The 17,546-nt window shown below is 43.4% G+C and overlaps 1 protein-coding gene across 1 annotated transcript in view; it reads right to left on the bottom strand.

The window, feature by feature from the left end:
- Positions 1-2,462: 2,462 nt before the first annotated feature.
- LOC144758091 (uncharacterized) overlaps positions 2,463-17,546 on the bottom strand; it is an 82,723-nt gene continuing 67,639 nt past the window's right edge. The window contains exons 3-4 of the mRNA XM_078646411.1: positions 4,561-4,628; positions 2,463-3,895 (exon numbers count right to left, since the gene is read on the bottom strand). Of these exons, the coding sequence (XP_078502537.1) occupies positions 2,463-3,895; positions 4,561-4,628 (1,501 nt within the window). The remainder of the gene's footprint in view (positions 3,896-4,560; positions 4,629-17,546) is intronic.

Genomic DNA, 17,546 nt, shown 5'->3' with positions numbered 1-17,546 from the left:
CCTCAGGAACATTATGTAAAGAGTGGCTGTCTGAAACAGAAAAAAACTAGGAAAAAATGACCCAGACTCCCTTGTAAAACCTCTCAGTGTATCAAGTACAGAATTTATTGATTTTACAAAAAGCAAAAGCAAACTCTCACTTTAGGAGTAAAACAAAAAAGTCTGCTGGACACCCGTAATAAACATGGCAGTCACTCAGCAAACTTTAGGTGCTTTTATAATTTAGGGAATAAATCACATTTAAGATCTCCTATACAATCAGCAGTCTAATACCATGAATTCAAATACATTTGATGTTTTATTACATACATTTCATATTAATATGTAAAATCTAGTTATCATTGTGTACATTTCATAGCCTCATGATTGTTCTTGCTGTATCATAATTTCGTTCATGTTAATTTCAAAGTAAAGTGAGTTTGATCCTGGTACACACGTCTGTAGTGTGGATTTTAAAGGCTTTTGGATGTCCATACATAGGTGGTGTTTGAATGTTTGGTTATGTATCATTAATACAGATTTCTAAAGTATTGGGTTTCAAATTTCTTATTCCACTAATGGCCATACAAACCACTTGTTCAGTTTAGAACGTGTTGCTGATAACGTGAAAGTAAAGTGTGTTTGGCCCTGGAGCAAACCCCTGTAGTGTGTTATGTATAAGGATGGGTGTGCTGAAGAGCAGTCTCCTTCCTGTTCCCGAGTGGCTGTGTGGTGATGATGATGATGGTCGGCAGCAGGAAGAACATCTTAGACTCTACCATTTGTTAAAATGAACTCAGTGCAAAGCACTTATTTCTACTATCTTTGGCTACTGAAGATGTATCCTTTCTTCTGATGTGCATATTATATCAGTGAACTCCTTCCTCTAAGCAAGGCTGGGCCATGAGAACACTGTTTATTTGGCAGCTCCAGCAACACAGAAGCACATTACAGATGATTCAGAACGCTACGGTCTATCTTATTTGTGGTCGGAGGACGTCCCAACTGCATTACAAAGTTTCACTGCTTGCGCACGAGTCACCACATACTTTTTATGTCCATTCATTCATTTGCAGTTTATATAACAAGAGTTTCTTTTTACTTGTAAAAACAAACCTGAATATCATTTGTGTCAAAAATCTGTATCTTTTGTGTTCCTTTACTTCTAAATCCATTTTTTTTCCAGAGACAAGGTTCAGAAATGTAAAGTAGGGAGTCGATAGTTCTGGACTGTAAGAGCTGGAATTCTTTACTGCTCAAGATTCTTTACTTAACTGTCAAGCTTTTAGAAACTTATTAAGAACTAAACTTTTCGTCAGCTCTCTCTGGGATCATTACTTCGTCATCATGCACGGATTCTGTCCTTTGACCAGTTAGGAGTTGCTTGGTTGATTCTCTGTAAATATGAAAGGTCTAAAATATATTCATATCAAATGTATCTGGCCGTGAATCACTTACAGTCAGTGGTGAGCCAGCAAATTTCTCAAGGGTCCAGCTTGATATTGGACATCTCTGGGGAAGTGCCACTATGGTGGGTGCATTAACAGATGCATGTGATGAGTGAAATTAGCATCATGTATCCCAACTCAGTGCTTCGGAGGTAAATGTTGTGCGCTGCAAGCATTAACTCTCAGAGTTACAGGTCACAATTTCCTACTTTGACTTCTTGTGCCCTTGGGCGTTCTTCTCTTGCACCTGTCATTGAACCAGTTATTGCACAAAATGTCCAAACACCAAAATCAGCTAGAAATATTCTCCAGTCTGTGCTTGGTAAACTTATTCATGTGTGTTGTGTTTATAGGTTTTATCACTAATCCCTGTAGTTAGCTGAAAACCCTTCCGTCAAACACTTCCACATCCACTACAATGGAATGGTTACTCTCCTGTTTGTGTTTGTGTAGTGCACTTGAATGGCATTTCCCATAACTGGGTTCGCTGGAGATTTCCAAATGTTGAAGGGGCACTAAAACAACTTCCTCATTCACTGCAGTGGTAGAGTTTTCACCTGTGTTTGTATGCTGAGGGTTCCTTAATGCTGAGTAAAAACTAAAAATACTTCCACATTCACTGCAGTGGTAGGGGTTTATCACCTGTGTGTGTTTGTTGATGTCTTTGTATTTCTGATAATTGACTAAAGCACTTAACACACTCACTACACTTGAAAGTTTTTTCCCCAGTGAGTGTTCGCTGATTATTCTCAAATTTTGAGGAACGACTAAACTATTTCCACATTCATTGCAATCAGATGGTTTATACCCTGTGTGTGTTCGCTGATGTCTCTGCAGAATTGATAACAGACTAATGCTCTTCATACATTCACGGCACTGTAATGGCTTTTCCCCTGCCTGTGTTCGCTGATGACTTCTGAGATTTGAGGAATCCCTAAAACTACTTCCACATTCATTGCAATGGTATGTTTTTTCCCCAGTGTGTGTTCGTTTATGTTTTTGTAGGCAAATAACTGACTGAAGCTCTTCAAACATTTACTGCAATGCTATGGTATTTTTCCTGTGTGTTCGTTGATGTCTTCGAAGATTTGATACATCAATGAATCTCTTTACACATTTATTGCAATGGTATGGTTTTTCCCCAGTGTGTGTTCGCTGATGTGTTTGGAGTTCTGATAACCGACTGAAGCTCTTCACACATTCAGTGCAATGGTATGGTTTTTCCCCAGTATGTGTTCGCTGATGAATCCTGAGATTTGAGGAATCACTAAAACTACTTCCACATTCACTGCAATGGTATGGTTTTTCCCCAGTATGTGTTCGCTGATGTCTTTGTAGGTGTGATAACCGACAGAAGCTCTTCACACATTCAGTGCAATGGTATGGTTTTTCCCCAGTATGTGTTCGCTGATGGCTTTGTAGGTGTGATAACCGCCAGAAGCTCTTCACACATTCAGTGCAATGGTATGGTTTTTCCCCTGTGTGTGTTTGCTGATGACTTTGAAGAATTGATAACTGACTGAATATCTTCAGACATTCATAGCAATGGTATGGTTTTTCCCCAGTATGTGTTTGCTGATTGCTTTGTAGGTGTGATAACCGACAGAAGCTCTTCACACATTCATTGCAATGGTATGGTTTTTCCCCAGTGTGTGTTCGCTGATGAACTTGGAGTTGTGATAAATAACTGAAGCTCTTCACACATTCATTGCAATGGTATGGTTTTTCCCCAGTGTGTGTTCGCTGATGGCTTTGTAGGTGTGATAACCGACAGAAGTTCTTCACACATTCAGTGCAATGGTATGGTTTTTCTCCTGTGTGTGTTTGCTGATGTCTTTGAAGATTTGATAACTGACTGAATGCCTTCCCACATTCATTGCAATGGTATGGTTTTTCCCCTGTGTGTGTTCGCTGATGAATCCTGAGATTTGAGGAATCACTAAAACTACTTCCACATTCATTGCAATGGTATGGTTTTTCCCCAGTGTGCGTTCGCTGATGTATGTTGAGGTGTGATAACCGACTGAAGCTCTTCACACATTCACTGCAATGGTATGATTTTTCCCCTGTGTGTGTTCGCTGATGAATCCTGAGATTTGAGGAATCACTAAAACTACTTCCACATTCATTGCAATGGTATGGTTTTTCCCCAGTGTGCGTTCGCTGATGTATGTTGAGGTGTGATAACCGACTGAAGCTCTTCACACATTCACTGCAATGGTATGGTTTTTCCCCTGTGTGAGTTCGCTGATTATCTTTTAGGAGTGTTAACTGATTAAAGTTCTTCACACATTCATTGCAATTGCACGTTGCTTTTCCTTTGTGAGTTTGCTGATGGTTCTTTAGTAGCGATGACAAACTAAAGCTCTTGCTGCTTTTGAATGATTTTTCTTTCTTGGTTAGTGTCTCTGGGTCAGGTTTATATTTGTCTGCATCCCATGACTGCGCTTCCTGAGGAGCTAACATGGCTGATAGAGCACTTGTGTTATTTTCACATTCCATGTATGTGTGTGGTATTTTGGATTGTTGATTTCAGATTTCACAATGAAATACAAGACTCTCTAACTACATATATTATAATTGTTGCAAGTAAAGCTTCTTTGTAGGTCGTTTATTTATTTCTTTATTTATCAAATGTCTTTAGATTGCGGAATGGTTTTGCATATTTATGAGTGAAGATCAGTCTTCCTTCTGGTCGAAGCAAATTGGGGCAGTCTGTTGTAGATCAGAGAACCTCTCTTTCCTTTACCGTTCAGTTGTCAGGCTCCACTCCCTTGTGGTTTTCTCTTGTTCCAGTGGTTTGGCCAGAAAGAGTTTACAATACACCTAGCGTTCTGAATGGTGGTCTGCCATCATTACAGGAAGCAGAGCAATGCTGTATCTACCTCATACCGAACACCTATATCAAAGCTGGTGGTGGACGCTTGTTTGTACAGGAAGTGGTTTGTCATTGTTGTTGCCTTAATTTTCGAGAGGTCATTTCTTAGTCCTGTTGTGTGGAGGTGCACAGCTCAGACTCTTGCATCCACTGAACTGCTCTGGACTGCCTCTTCCAGGATATATCAGTTTATCTTCAGGTTGCTCAGTCTCTCTGCAGATCTTTTTCTAAATATTGGAGCTCATTATTTCTAACCAATTTTTTTCAGATTTGAACGATTATTGACATTATTCACGATCATTTGTGCATTCAAGGCTGGTTTCCTGTTGGATGTAAAGAGATTTAAAATCACTAAATGGAAATGTAAGAGAATGTGAATACACAATATTTAACTAGTTGTAAAAGACATCTGGTCATTACCATTTATGAAAGTTACCAAGAGACATTTCACCATACACAGATATTTAACTAAATGTTCTATAGAACATGTCACATTTTACTTATTTCAGAAAAGGAGGTGATTTTCTGGTGTTCACACAGTAACTTAGTACAGAAAGAGCACACAAGGATGGCCACTTACTAGAGGTACAGCTTTACAAGACGCACATGCTAAGATTTCATTTAAATAAGAAGGGATTGTGTAAGAAGAGATGGATCAGAATGTGTTGCTGTCACTTCAGTTTTAGAAATTGTATAACAGCAGCAACCCTTTCAAGACTACATGACAAAGAAAACTCTTCAGGAAGTATATAATGAAGGTAACGCTCCAGGAACTATATAATAATGGCAAAGCTCCAGGAAGTATATAACAAATGTAGCTCCATTCACACTCTTCTTGACAGTACTTTCCAGTTCACACTGGAGCAGCTGAAGTTCTAACTCCTGTCTTTACTTTTCTGTTTTTTAAGTTATCTTTGCCACATTCCTAGGGATGGTTCAAGCATTTGTTGGAATATTGAAGCATTTATTGTAGAGATTCCATCACAACCAGTAATATACATGTGATATCTCGGCTGCCAATACGTGTCTGCTTTTTGTCTTTTTCTACCTTACCAGGGTATCGGACTTAATGTCTTCCGTTTGGTGCCAGCATGCTTCTCAGTCAGGGGATGGAGCATTGGCAGAGTGGGACAAGATGTCCATTGCTTTCAGGTGAGTGCAGCATTACACTGTTGGGAATTTCTTAAAATCAGCTTTACCATATCACACTGGCATACTATAACTAAAAGTTACGAACATTTAGGGCAAATGCCAGCCAGTCTTCTTCCAAAAAGGAATAGGCACTGCAATACTTAACTATGTATAGAAATGAGGGTCAGGACTGACAAAAGAAACCCTCTCTGTAGAAGGACACAAGCATCTAACGGCAGACGGACACTCCGTTCTTTTTAACTTTTTTTTTTTTTTTAAACTGCACTTTGTAACATAGCTCAAATTGAATAACTCCATCATCTATGCTGCTACATATATTTTTAATACTTTCCTTTTTTACTGCTGATTGTTTTTGTAATGGTTTTTATTAACTGTACAATAAAGTATTACTTACTAGCTTTACCATATCACTGTTCATCTCCTTCAATACTCCCTTATGTCTGTGTGCTCGCTCTGCAGGGTTCATTGACAGCTAAAGCAGGGGTGTGACTCGATAAACACATATGATAGACAAACGCCATAGTTGGCAGTAGAAGGATCAAAAGCGTCTTTAGAGAAGCTCGCCGGGACATAAAAACGGAGGAAGTGCACAGGTAGCTACAGAGGAGGCGAACATGTAGATAGATGCTCCATTTTGGGTCTATTTCAGGCTTTTACTGGGCTGGGAATTGGTGTGCACTGTATCTTAATCCTGCAAAACACACAAGATGATGGACGGAAGGTTGCAAAATGGCAAAACATTCACCCCCAGTCACAGATCTGGGTTTGATTCATCGTTATTTTGCTCACCAAGCCACCCCAGTTCAGACATGGCCACATGCAAATCAGTCTTGACCCTGTGCCTCATGGAAATAGTCCAGCCCGAACTACCAAGCCATGTCTTCCCTGGACCGGAATCAAGCATCCTAGGGCCGGTTTCTGGCTATCAGCAGTCTTCAGCCAGGATCGCTTGACTCCAGTGGAGAAGTGCGAATGGGACCCACGTCTGGGCATACCCTTCCCACATAGGGTTAACAGCAAAACACACAAGATGACGGACGGAATGTTGCACAATGGCAAAACATTCACCCCCAGTCACAGATCTGGGTTTAATCCATCGTTATTTTGCTCACCAAGCCACCCCAGTTCAGACATGGCCATCTGCAAATCAGTCTTGACCTTGTGCCTCATGGGAACAGTATGCTCAATAAGCCACTGGAGTCAAGCTATCCTGGCTGAAGACGGCTGATAGCCAGAAACTGGTCCTAGGATGCTTGATTCCATGTCTGAACTGGGGTGGCTTGGTGAGCAAAACAACGATGGATTAAACCCAGATCTGTGACTGGGGGTGAATGTTTTGCCATTGTACAACATTCCGTCCATCACCTTGTGTGTTTTGCTGTTCACCCTATGTGGGAAGGGTATGTCCAGACGTGGGTTCCGTGCTCACTAAGCCACTGGAGTCAAGTTATCCTGGCTATAGACGGCTGATAGCCAGAAACCGGTCCTAGAAGGCTTGATTCCGTCCAGGGAAGACTTGGCTTGGCAGTTCGGGCTGGACTGTTACCGTGAGGCACAGGGTCAAGACTGATTTGCATATGGCCATGTCTGAACTGGGGTGGCTTGGTAAGCAAAATAACGATAGATTAAACCCAGATCTGTGAACGGTGGTGAATGTTTTGCCATTGTGCAACATTCCGTCCATCATCTTGTGTGTTTTGCTGTACCTTAATCCTGCGGCTGATAAAGGCACTTGCTGCAAGGGTGTTACCACTTTGACCCTTTACAAGAGGGAAGCAGAGCCTTAGAAAGCACAACACCTGAAGGCTGCCTGCCCTGAGGGGAAGGTGAGGGTCCAGATGTCAGACAATATCATCAGGGGACATAAAATGATCCCTTGAAACACAGCGGCAGAGAGGCGAAATCGTCAACCCAGATGGAGAAGAGCCGGGTATTCCACTGTTTCTGGATCAGTAAGTGGTATTGAACCTTTCTAAGGTTAGGAGGCATAGAATTCCATCGGGTAGGAGCTAAGACATGGAAGGAGAAACCTCCCGGTCTGGCTCTGCTGTGACATGGGATGTGGGCCAGGTTTAGATTGGTGGAGTGTAGTGTTCTGGAGGGCATGTAAAATCGCATCCCGGCAGCTAGGCTGAGACTGGGTACTCCTTGGATCTCTGTTTTTTATTAGTTAAGTCCTTAAATAGTTGTCGTGTATCCATTTGGCCAACGCTGATACACATTTTTTAGATTTGCCACAAAAGCCAGTTGACTCTGCCGACAGGGAAATAATTAGGTGAGTGTCATCAGCATACAACACTATTGAGATATTCCAAAATGTTTCACTACCTCCGCCAGAGGTCTGATGTGAATATTAATAAGGGTAGAACTGAGCTCCGAACCCAGAGGGATGTCAGGAGTCAGTCCTCTTTGTGATGAGGCAAAAGGGGGGTATAACTTTAAAAGACCACTCCTTTAAAAAGAAGGTAAACCAGGCCAGAACTTTGCCCTGTACCCCCAGGTCATTGAGGCGGGTTACTATTATTGCATGTGAGACAGTCACAAAGGCCACACTTAAATCTAGGAGTATCAGAGCCTGGGATTTGCCGGCATCTGCAGTACTGCAAAGGGATTCAGCAACTGTTAAAAGAACAGCTTCGGTGCTGTATAATCTAAATCTATTTTGGGAATAATCTAATATTTTATATTGTTCAAATATTTTGGTTAGGAGGTTGTTCATATGTTTCTCCCCATCCTTGGACTGAAACGACAGAAGAGAAATGGGTTGATAGTTTTTGGCTAAGTGGCATTTAGCAAAGGCTTTTTTAGAAGACGGACAATTCTAGAAATATGGGTGTGACGCTCTCTTGAAATTCTAAAATATAATCAGGTTTAAATGGGTCATCCGGAGATCCAGATTTCACTTGAAGCATAAAGGTGGAAATAGAATCTGTGTCAAGTAGAGCCAATTGGTCCAAGGGAGCCCATTGAGAGTGGTAGGTCCCTGTGTCAAGAGAGACAGGTTTGACTGTTTTCTCACCCCTGTTAAAGTAAAGATAAAGATAACTGACCAATCTTGCTGCAGTGGCTGTTAGAAGCTTCCGCTAATCCAGGAGTGGAGGTGGGTTTAATCAGGTTGTTCACAATAGAGAAGATTTCCTTTGAAAGCTTGCTTCTGTTTTTGATTTGTCTGTAAATAATTCGACACAGGCTGTTTTATTCAGTGTCTTGTAGCATTTAATCGCTCTCAAGTATTGCATTCATACTGCAGCATCATAGGATTTGTGCCAAGCGCAATCTAGTTTTTTGAATTGTTTCTTTTATGAGCAATGCTTCATTGAACCAAACAACTGGGGGGCTGCTTCCTACTTCTATAGAGCTTGGCAGGAATAAAATGATCCAAGGCAGTATTGAGCCATGCTTTGGTGGAAGTCTCCGCCCGTTCTATATTGGAGTCTAATAAGGGGCACACTCCTTTCGATGAACCTTGAAAAGGTGAATGGTTCCAGTTTACGCCACTACTTTCTCATTGTGGGGTTACCAGTAATGTTTTTTTCAATGCTAGGTGTATCAATGGTCATTGCCACCAAATATTGGTTTGACCAGGCCACTGGAATTGGGGGAGCAGTTTGAAGGGCGGCCAGGTAGGAAAAAACAGGGTCCGGCAGATGGCCGTCCTCACAGCTGAATGTTTTACTAACTGAGCTAATTGGAAAGTGGCCGAGTCATTAGTAAAGTCATGGACTTTTTTATTGTTGATTACATCAAGATAAAGATTCAAGTCTCCAAATATGCTCAAGTTGGACAATTGAAGTGAGTGCAAGGTAGAGCACTCTATTAGAGATTCCCTGGGGAAGCATCGAAGCAGAGCCGGGGCACTGACTACAGCCCCCAGGCCCCACAGTACATGCATCACTCTTCCTGAACCCTTTGAGGTGCTTAAAGGCAGCAGCGAGGTCCCGCTGTGGGGGGTGCATCGGAGCAGAGCCTGGGCACTGACTACAGCCCCCAGGCTCCACTGCACAAAGCATCACTCTTCCCACGCCCAGAGGTGCTTAAAGGTAGCAGTGAGGTCCGGTTGTGGGGGGGTGCATCGGAGCAGAGCCAGGGCACGGACTACAGCCCCCAGGCTCCACAGTACATGCATCACTCTTCCTGCACCCTTTGAGGTGCTTAAAGGCAGCAGCGAGGTCCCGCTGTGGGGGGTGCATCGGAGCAGAGCCAGGGCACGGACTACAGCCCCCAGGCTCCACTGCACAAAGCATCACTCTTCCGGCACCCGGAGGTGCTTAAAGGCAGCAGTGAGGTCCCGCTGTGGGGGGTGCATCGGAGCAGAGCCGGGGCACGGACTACAGCCCCCAGGCTCCACTGCACAAAGCATCACTCTTCCGGCACCCGGAGGTGCTTAAAGGCAGCAGTGAGGTCCCGCTGTGGGGGGTGCATCGGAGCAGAGCCAGGGCACGGACTACAGCCCCCAGGCTCCACCACACACCACATCACTCTTCCTGCACCCTGAGGTGCTTAAAGGCAGCAGTGAGGTCCCGCTGTGGGGGGTGCATCGGAGCAGAGCCAGGGCATGGACTACAGCCCCCAGGCTCCACTGCACAAAGCATCACTCTTCCGGCACCCGGAGGTGCTTAAAGGCAGCAGCGTGGTACCTCTGCACGAGACTCGCCCGGGCTAAGGGCGGGCTCAACCACACACGTCGGAGCCCAGAGGAGGCTGGGCCCTCACTCTTACTTCTATACTCCCCCGTTACATGCCCACCACGGGCAAGAAAAAGCTGAGAGCAACAGAGGAGGTTACTGTTACCTCTTTAGATACCTTTCTGGCCAAGGCAACATCGGCATTAGAAAAATAAATCGCAGTTACAGAAAAAAGACTTTTGTAGGGGTCAGGGGCAGGGCAGTCATCTAATCTAGTTGTTTCTCCAAATAAGGGGGTTGTAACAAAACTATATGGGGCTTCTCTTCCAGAATTGCCGGCAGTCTCTGCACCAACCTCTGAACATTCACAGCCTGCCTCTGCATTGAGTGGGAAACCTACTGTCTCTACATCTGTAAATGGTAAATGAAAAAGAGGTTATGAGATACTGCCCTCCAACTGACCTGCCAAGAAGATCAGAAAGGTCGCTATGCCAGCGAGTTCCACATGTATGAATGGGCACCAACATTCAGAGACTACATTTCCCTCATATTGGTATGATCTTCATGATAACTTTAAACAACTTTTGCAACCGATCTATGCCCGTTTAGATGCTTTAGATCGCACATAAGGTCATCCCCTCTGATGTCTGTAAAACTTTTAAAAACTATAACTGTGAAAGTCATAATTTGTGTTTTAATTGTGAAAACATGATCCTTGGTCATGAGTTAGTTAAATTGCCCTTAACTTCTATTGGTCATCCTTGTGTTGAAAACAGGGATCCTGTAGGTCCAGACCATGTAGATTTGGTCCCTAGGTGTTGCCCACCGCAGGTGCACATGCAAGATTCTATGGGTAAGGGGCAATCACGTGACTTATCAAGACCACAGGTTAAGGTAAATCCCTGTCTACTCGGGCCCACAGCAGACCAAATCAGCAATTCATGGACGTCCCTCCTGCAGCCTGTCACTATATTCAAATTTTAGTCAACGTGCCTTTATTAAATCTTATAAAATCTTCACTTCAGCTGATGGCCAAGGCTCGACACTGGATGACTCAAAACTCTAATAAAGGTCATCTCATCCAAAATCATTTGATATTGGCCAGAAGAATGCAGTGAATTGGGTCTGATGTAAAAACAACCAATAATGACTGGTTATTTTAAACTTTGATGATGAATGGCTAGTGAGAGACCCATTAGGGAGTTTACTGGTTGCCCCTTCACTCCATTCTCAGATTTATGCAGTCTCGTTGGGCTTTTTTATAGGTCCGCACCAGTACGTAGTTCCACCGTACTCATTCAGGTCCTCTCTTTAGTGAGAATTGGTCATAAGCTTGCCCAGGTGGATTTGGCGCACTTGCTCTATCAAATAGGTACTCATTGTTGGAAGATATGGAGGCATGTGATTGACTGATCTCTCCACTAAATCATTTGCCTCCTCAGTCTGTTCTTTAAAATGAATATCAAATGGTTTCTTGTTTGGTACCCGTGGAGAGAGTTCAGTTGGTTGTTTTAAGTTCACTAAGCAGTATTACATCCTTACCAATTGACCCTACATCATCCTCCTCACCAGTACCGACAGCGATTCGGTCGCAGGAGTCGCTAAGTGATATAAAGTTTCTCTCTAGGACCATAGCGGATTATGAAAACAAAAAAGATAATCAAAATTAGCACAAAGAGTTTACGAATTCTGATATCTGCTTTCAGGAAAATTGGGCAGAGCCGTCTGTCTAAGTAAATGGCTTCAGCTCCTTTGATACGCCAGTAGTTCCATCAGCAGCAGGTAGCTCTAAGGAGGGCTTACGCAGAATTATAGCAAACACGATCACCCTAGGTAAGGAGACCTTTATCAATTACTCGCCCCTTTTTCATGTTATCGTGGCTGAAGCTTCTGGGAAAATTGATGTGTTACAGATTAATTTTTATAATAAAAATGGTAAGAATCCTACACAGGTGACAGATGAGTTGGCGGGAATATTGGAATCTCTGTTAACATACCACACCCGTTCAATTTTTTCTATTTGAGCTGGGGATTTTCATGTGTACTGTAGCCCAATTTGGGCCAATGTATTTGTGGGGTAACAGACACTAATGATTCATTGCTAGTCGATTTTCATAACTACGCAAACATTCCAAACAGTTTTTCATTAACTTAGGACCTAGTTGTAATAAACCTGTGTCACCCCATGACTGGTCAACCCCTCCCCACTTTTCAACATACTGGAGTTACCTCGACATCTGATTTTACAATTATTCAGACAAATTTGAAGAGATGTATTAAGTCCTCCATAGCCGAGTTGACAGAGTTCAGTGATCATACTTTCCTTCTTTTTTTGTTTTGTTTGGCCTCTTTCTGCTAATTCAAGCTCTATATTTACCCCAGAACCGATTAGGAGTAGGAAAAACTGATCTACTCTTAAATGGGAGAAAATTAAAACTATTTCCTTCCTCCCAAAGGTTGTAAAGGAGGTGTTACCAGACACTGAATCCTGCTGAATAGCATTTAGTAAAGTTTTAACATCAATAAATTCTAATCTTTTACATCCAACTACAAGAAACACTCCAGTGACGATAAGGGGGTTTGAGACAAGTTGCTCAAAGGACTCCAAAGATCTTCACACTGCTCTTAAAAGAAGTTCCAGAAACAAAGATTTGATAGGGAAGCTACGAGCTGAATATAAGACAGCTAGGGCGGTGAGAAAAAAGGAGTTACGGAATGAAGCATGGCAGTGAGGCTTCGAAGGGTAAAGAATTTGCAAGGCATTTTGGAGGGTGGTAATTGCCCCTTTTCTGTAGGATCAGGGCGGCCCCTCTCTTGATATTGATATAGATCAATCGACCTGGGTGTCTCACTTCCAGAGGATTTTTTATGTAGAGATGGATAGCGCTACAAAAAAAACTTAGGACTTGATGACTGCCCATCTGGGGATGGAATTCTCATTAGAGGAAATTGAGCTTGCACTCTCTCAATCGCCTGCCCTAAAGGCAGCAGGGTCAGATGGGGTTCCTCTGGATATCTCCTTGTACATAAAAATTCATGGGCCCCACTCTTGACCCAAGTTTTTAATAATGATTCCAAAGTGAGACCCCCGGTATATTGGAAACAATCCGTAATTATCCCCATATATAAGAAGGGGGATCCCTCGAATCTGGCAAATTACCGCCAAATTTCCATCCTGCATAGCGCTGCCAAACTAATGGGGAGATTGCTCCTAAATAGACTGGAGGAGTGGGCATTCGTTAATAATATTTTAGCTGAGACACAATACGGGTTCAGAAAGGGGAGGGGTACGATGGACCACGGACAAAATTCACCCTTACTTGCAGCAAAATATGTTTGTGCTAAAAAGGGCCAGTTTTATATGGCTTTTATGGACTTGTCCGCGGCCTTCAACTGTGTAAACTACTCAAAATTGTGGGTTCTTTTGGAGTGGATGGGCGTGGACAACTCCATAATTCTTTTTATTAGGGAGACGTATAGAGAGGCAGGGGCAGCAGTCAGGTTTGGTAAACAGGGTGTGCCACAAGGGTGTGTCCTTGCCCTCTTTCTTTTTTCCTTGTACACCAATAAATGTAATGACGTTTTGACCCCACAGTGCAGAGATGCTCCATCAGCATGTGGCTTATCGCTGCTTGCTCTCTTCTATGCAGATGATGAAGTTTTGATGGCCAGGATACCCCTGGCCCTACAGCACTTGATTGGCTCTTATTCAACTTTCATAACTGAGCTGGGTCTGCTTGTTAACAAATCAAAAACCTTTGTTATGATAGTGGGACTGGGAAGGAAAAAGTATTTTTCTTTCTATCTAGATGGGTGTTCTCTGGAACGGCTAGAGTCCTTTATTAGGTCGATCCTGATCCAGCGTGCAGGCGCTGCTCTGCGGTGATCTGTGGTAGTTCCATACGGTTCGGAGAGAAGCTTCGCTCCCAACCCCGCCCTTATTTTTGATTGGCTTGTGTCTTTGTCCTTCGTAAATGCTGGTGTCTGATTCATTATGAGGCTTATTAGTCCCTCCTTAGTATGGGCATGTCGCCATTTGTATACTCCCATGGCTACTAGCACCTTTACTTGGTTGTTACATGGTGCATGCTCTATTTTCTGTAATGAGTTTTTCTTAATGCAGGTAACATGACGTGCCCACCTGGGACAATGGCGCCGCCGATTTTCCAAGCACTGCACTTTAATTTTATTTGCCGCTTCAAAGCTGCATCTGCTCTCCTCCAGCCCCACCCACATCTTTATCAGCAACAAAAGCCTGTTCCGGCCATAGTGATCAGCCGCTGAGCTGGGCTCCGACTGACCCGCACCCGCTACTACCCTGCAACAGCGGACAAGCAGCCCATGTGACTGCCAGGAACCAGATGCATGCGAGTACTGATTTTGTGAAATTTAAAATATCAGCTTGCTCACTTACTTACATAGACACGCAAATGGTACACTTATGTCGTCTACACTGCGTGTACATGTTAGTTCATCGAAATGCTCCCTACATGCTGAAAGTGTTACTATGGAACAGAGGATTAGGACATACGATTTTTTTCTTTACTAAAACGCTTCCAAGTTGGACATAAAAGCCTAATTAGAACGCTACCGTTTTCAATAAAGGTTGTTGAAAACCAGCCACACCAGGGTCCACTGTCAGCAGCCTGGGGACAGCCACACCTCAGCCCTCTCTCAACACCTCGGGCTGTTACCTGCCTGTGTGCAGGTGGACACCTGAATTCTAGTATTTGTAGTTCCTTCAGATTGGACTAGTGATATGGGAGAAAAGGCGTAATATTTGTGGGTACATAGACGGGGTGCAAACAGAAGGGCATACAGAGAGGTCAGGGGAATAGAGAGACTGAAGAATAGATATAAAAGGGGTATGAAGCGCAATGAAGAAGGTGTACGGAAATCAAGACGGGAAGACGGACAAGTGCATGTATCTTCTATACTTTAACTGTATGATAATGCACACACCAGGACAGGTCTCATGGAATTCCTTTTTTTTTTAAAGAGTTTTATATAGCGCAAACTTGACCCAAGGGTATCAGAGCTCTTAACACAAGCACAAGCAACGTTAAATGAGGCACATACATGTTTATTAGACACAGGGAGATTAAGAGATTTGCCCAAAATCACAGGATGTTGCGCATCCTTGCAGAGATGTGCTAATTCCTGCTGTGTGTAATTCAGCGGGTGGTTACAATGATCAACATTCTGTAAACACGGCTCATTCTGTGAGCCTGAGGCTGCGGCAGAGCAGTCTGGATTTGTTGATCGCGCCAAGATGCACACATGATTGAACAGATGAGCCCATGGGTTGACAGTCACACTGCCGGCACAAGCTAGATCCTCAAAGAGATTAACACACACACAGATGAAGACAGGTAATCAGTGTGAAGGTGCGACTCACGAAAGCAGACACAATAAACAGACAATTTTCTAGACGTGAAAAGGAAACAAAGAGGCACATGGAGGCACGCACAACACATGGGCAAACAGCTATGTGTAAGTGTGAGTGACAGAGAAATGCCGCTGCAAATGGACCAAGAGACACAGAGATGTACATTGAGCACACAGCAGACAATACAAGTAAAAGCCAGTGCGCACTGACAGACAAATTTAAACAGACACAGTGACTAACAGCGATACGCACAGACACCAAGACTGGAGAAGCTTGGCTACGGATGAGATTGTTTACGGGAGGTCTTTAATTAAAGTCGCTGTCCCTTGGGTTCGCTCTGCCTGTGATGCACACACACCACTTGCTACACACGAGGTGCAGCTTTACCAAGAGTGGAGGGTGAGGAGAAGGTGGTGTAATACAGCTGTAGCAGTGCCACATCAGCATGTACATGTGTGCAGAGAAACCAAAGCTGTGTTTGTGCTTGGAGGGTGGGAGGAGGGCTCCTAACGTGGAGCGGAAAAGACAAAATTAAAAAGAAACAGCGACGGAAGGGAAATGTTGTGTTTGTACTATTTGTACTTGCAACCGTTATAACATTTTTTTACATACGCTCCCTGATGCCCCTAGGCGATGTCTGTGCTGTAGGAGATTAGAGCCCACATCCGCCAGTAAGCATCCCAGCGGGCGACTGAGCACCGTGAAAGTGATCTGAGGCGGCGTGGGTGCCCGGGCATTTTGCTGCCTAACTTGATGCACTCGGAAAGGATGGGGGATTAGGGGGGGGCGGGGGAGCGTTAGCCTTTGAAGTCGGAAGCGTCAAAAACAGCGCTATGGGGGGGACACATTGCAGTAAACACTGAGAGACGGGGAGCAAATGGGAGCGAGGCATTGTGCAGAGAGGCGGGGGAGAGCATTCCTTTGAAGTGTGAAGCTCTCAGCATTGTTGTGGCGGGTCTGATGCGATGATGCGAGGCGGCTCGGGGAGCAAATGGCAAGCACGTGCACGGGCACAGGCACTCTGCGTAATCCGCCTGCCAAAGCCTCTTGATCAGCTTTCCTGATCCACCTCTAAATGTCTCGACATCTGCAATGCGCAAGCTTTGTATTGGGACAAAGATAGCAATGACATTACGCAATACCACACTGCACACTCAAATCATGGAGAGGGCAAGAAATAGCCCCCTACTCTTCCTCCTGAGCCACAGAAGTGTAATCACAGAGCGAAAGGTGTTGGAGCGCCGTGTTAGTGTTTATAACTCGGATCATATGCAACTCTCACTTCACAATTCATGTCTGGGTAATTTACAATACTTACACATCTTCTTCACTGCACTATTTATCGCTACTTTGAAGACGTTGAAGGCCGGTCTCATCCTCCGATATTTACAATCTAACAAGCTGTTGACAAGGCCCTATATTGCAATGCAATGGGTCTTGTATTTGGTAGAGCTTTAGCTATTTGTATTGTAAATGACAATGCCTTTTATTTCAGTTTTAAAATCCAAAACATAAATAAAAGGCATTGTCATTTTACAGTGCCAATAGCTCAGACTTGACTGAATGCAAAACCTTTTGCATTGCACATGCTTGTTTTTCTAGCCCTCTTTTTCGATTCTAAACTTAATCGGTCTGCTATGGTAGAAAACAGAATTAATTTGTTTCCAAGAAGCATAGCTGCTCTGTGGAAATTTGCCTCTGAACTGGGTAGAAAAACAATTAAAGAAATGGTAGAAGTTTAATTGGCAAAATCCATAGCTTCTTACGGAGCAGAAATATGGGGCACACCTGAATTGGGTGCTCTGCAGAAAGTGGAGGATAAGTTCATTTAAAAACTGGCCCCACTCCTCTTATGATTGTGTATTTGGAAAATGGACTTGGGTATGTTGAATCAAGCAATAATAAAAGATATAATCAACCCAGACCAAAACATTAGTATTCCTTGACTAGCATTTGTTAAGTAGTCTTTCACATATTTGGGCCTAGCTTTTCAGTACACATCACTCTTTAAATGCTTATCTTTCTCCAAAACTCATTTAAGAGAGGCTTTTGTTAATAATTGTGAGTTAGAAAGA

Source organism: Lissotriton helveticus, chromosome 1_1 (genome assembly GCF_964261635.1).
Source record: "Lissotriton helveticus chromosome 1_1, aLisHel1.1, whole genome shotgun sequence".
Taxonomy (NCBI): Eukaryota; Metazoa; Chordata; class Amphibia; order Caudata; family Salamandridae; genus Lissotriton; species Lissotriton helveticus.
The sequence above is the reverse complement of the archived record's forward strand: the minus strand, read 5'-3'. Positions and strand labels throughout refer to the sequence as shown.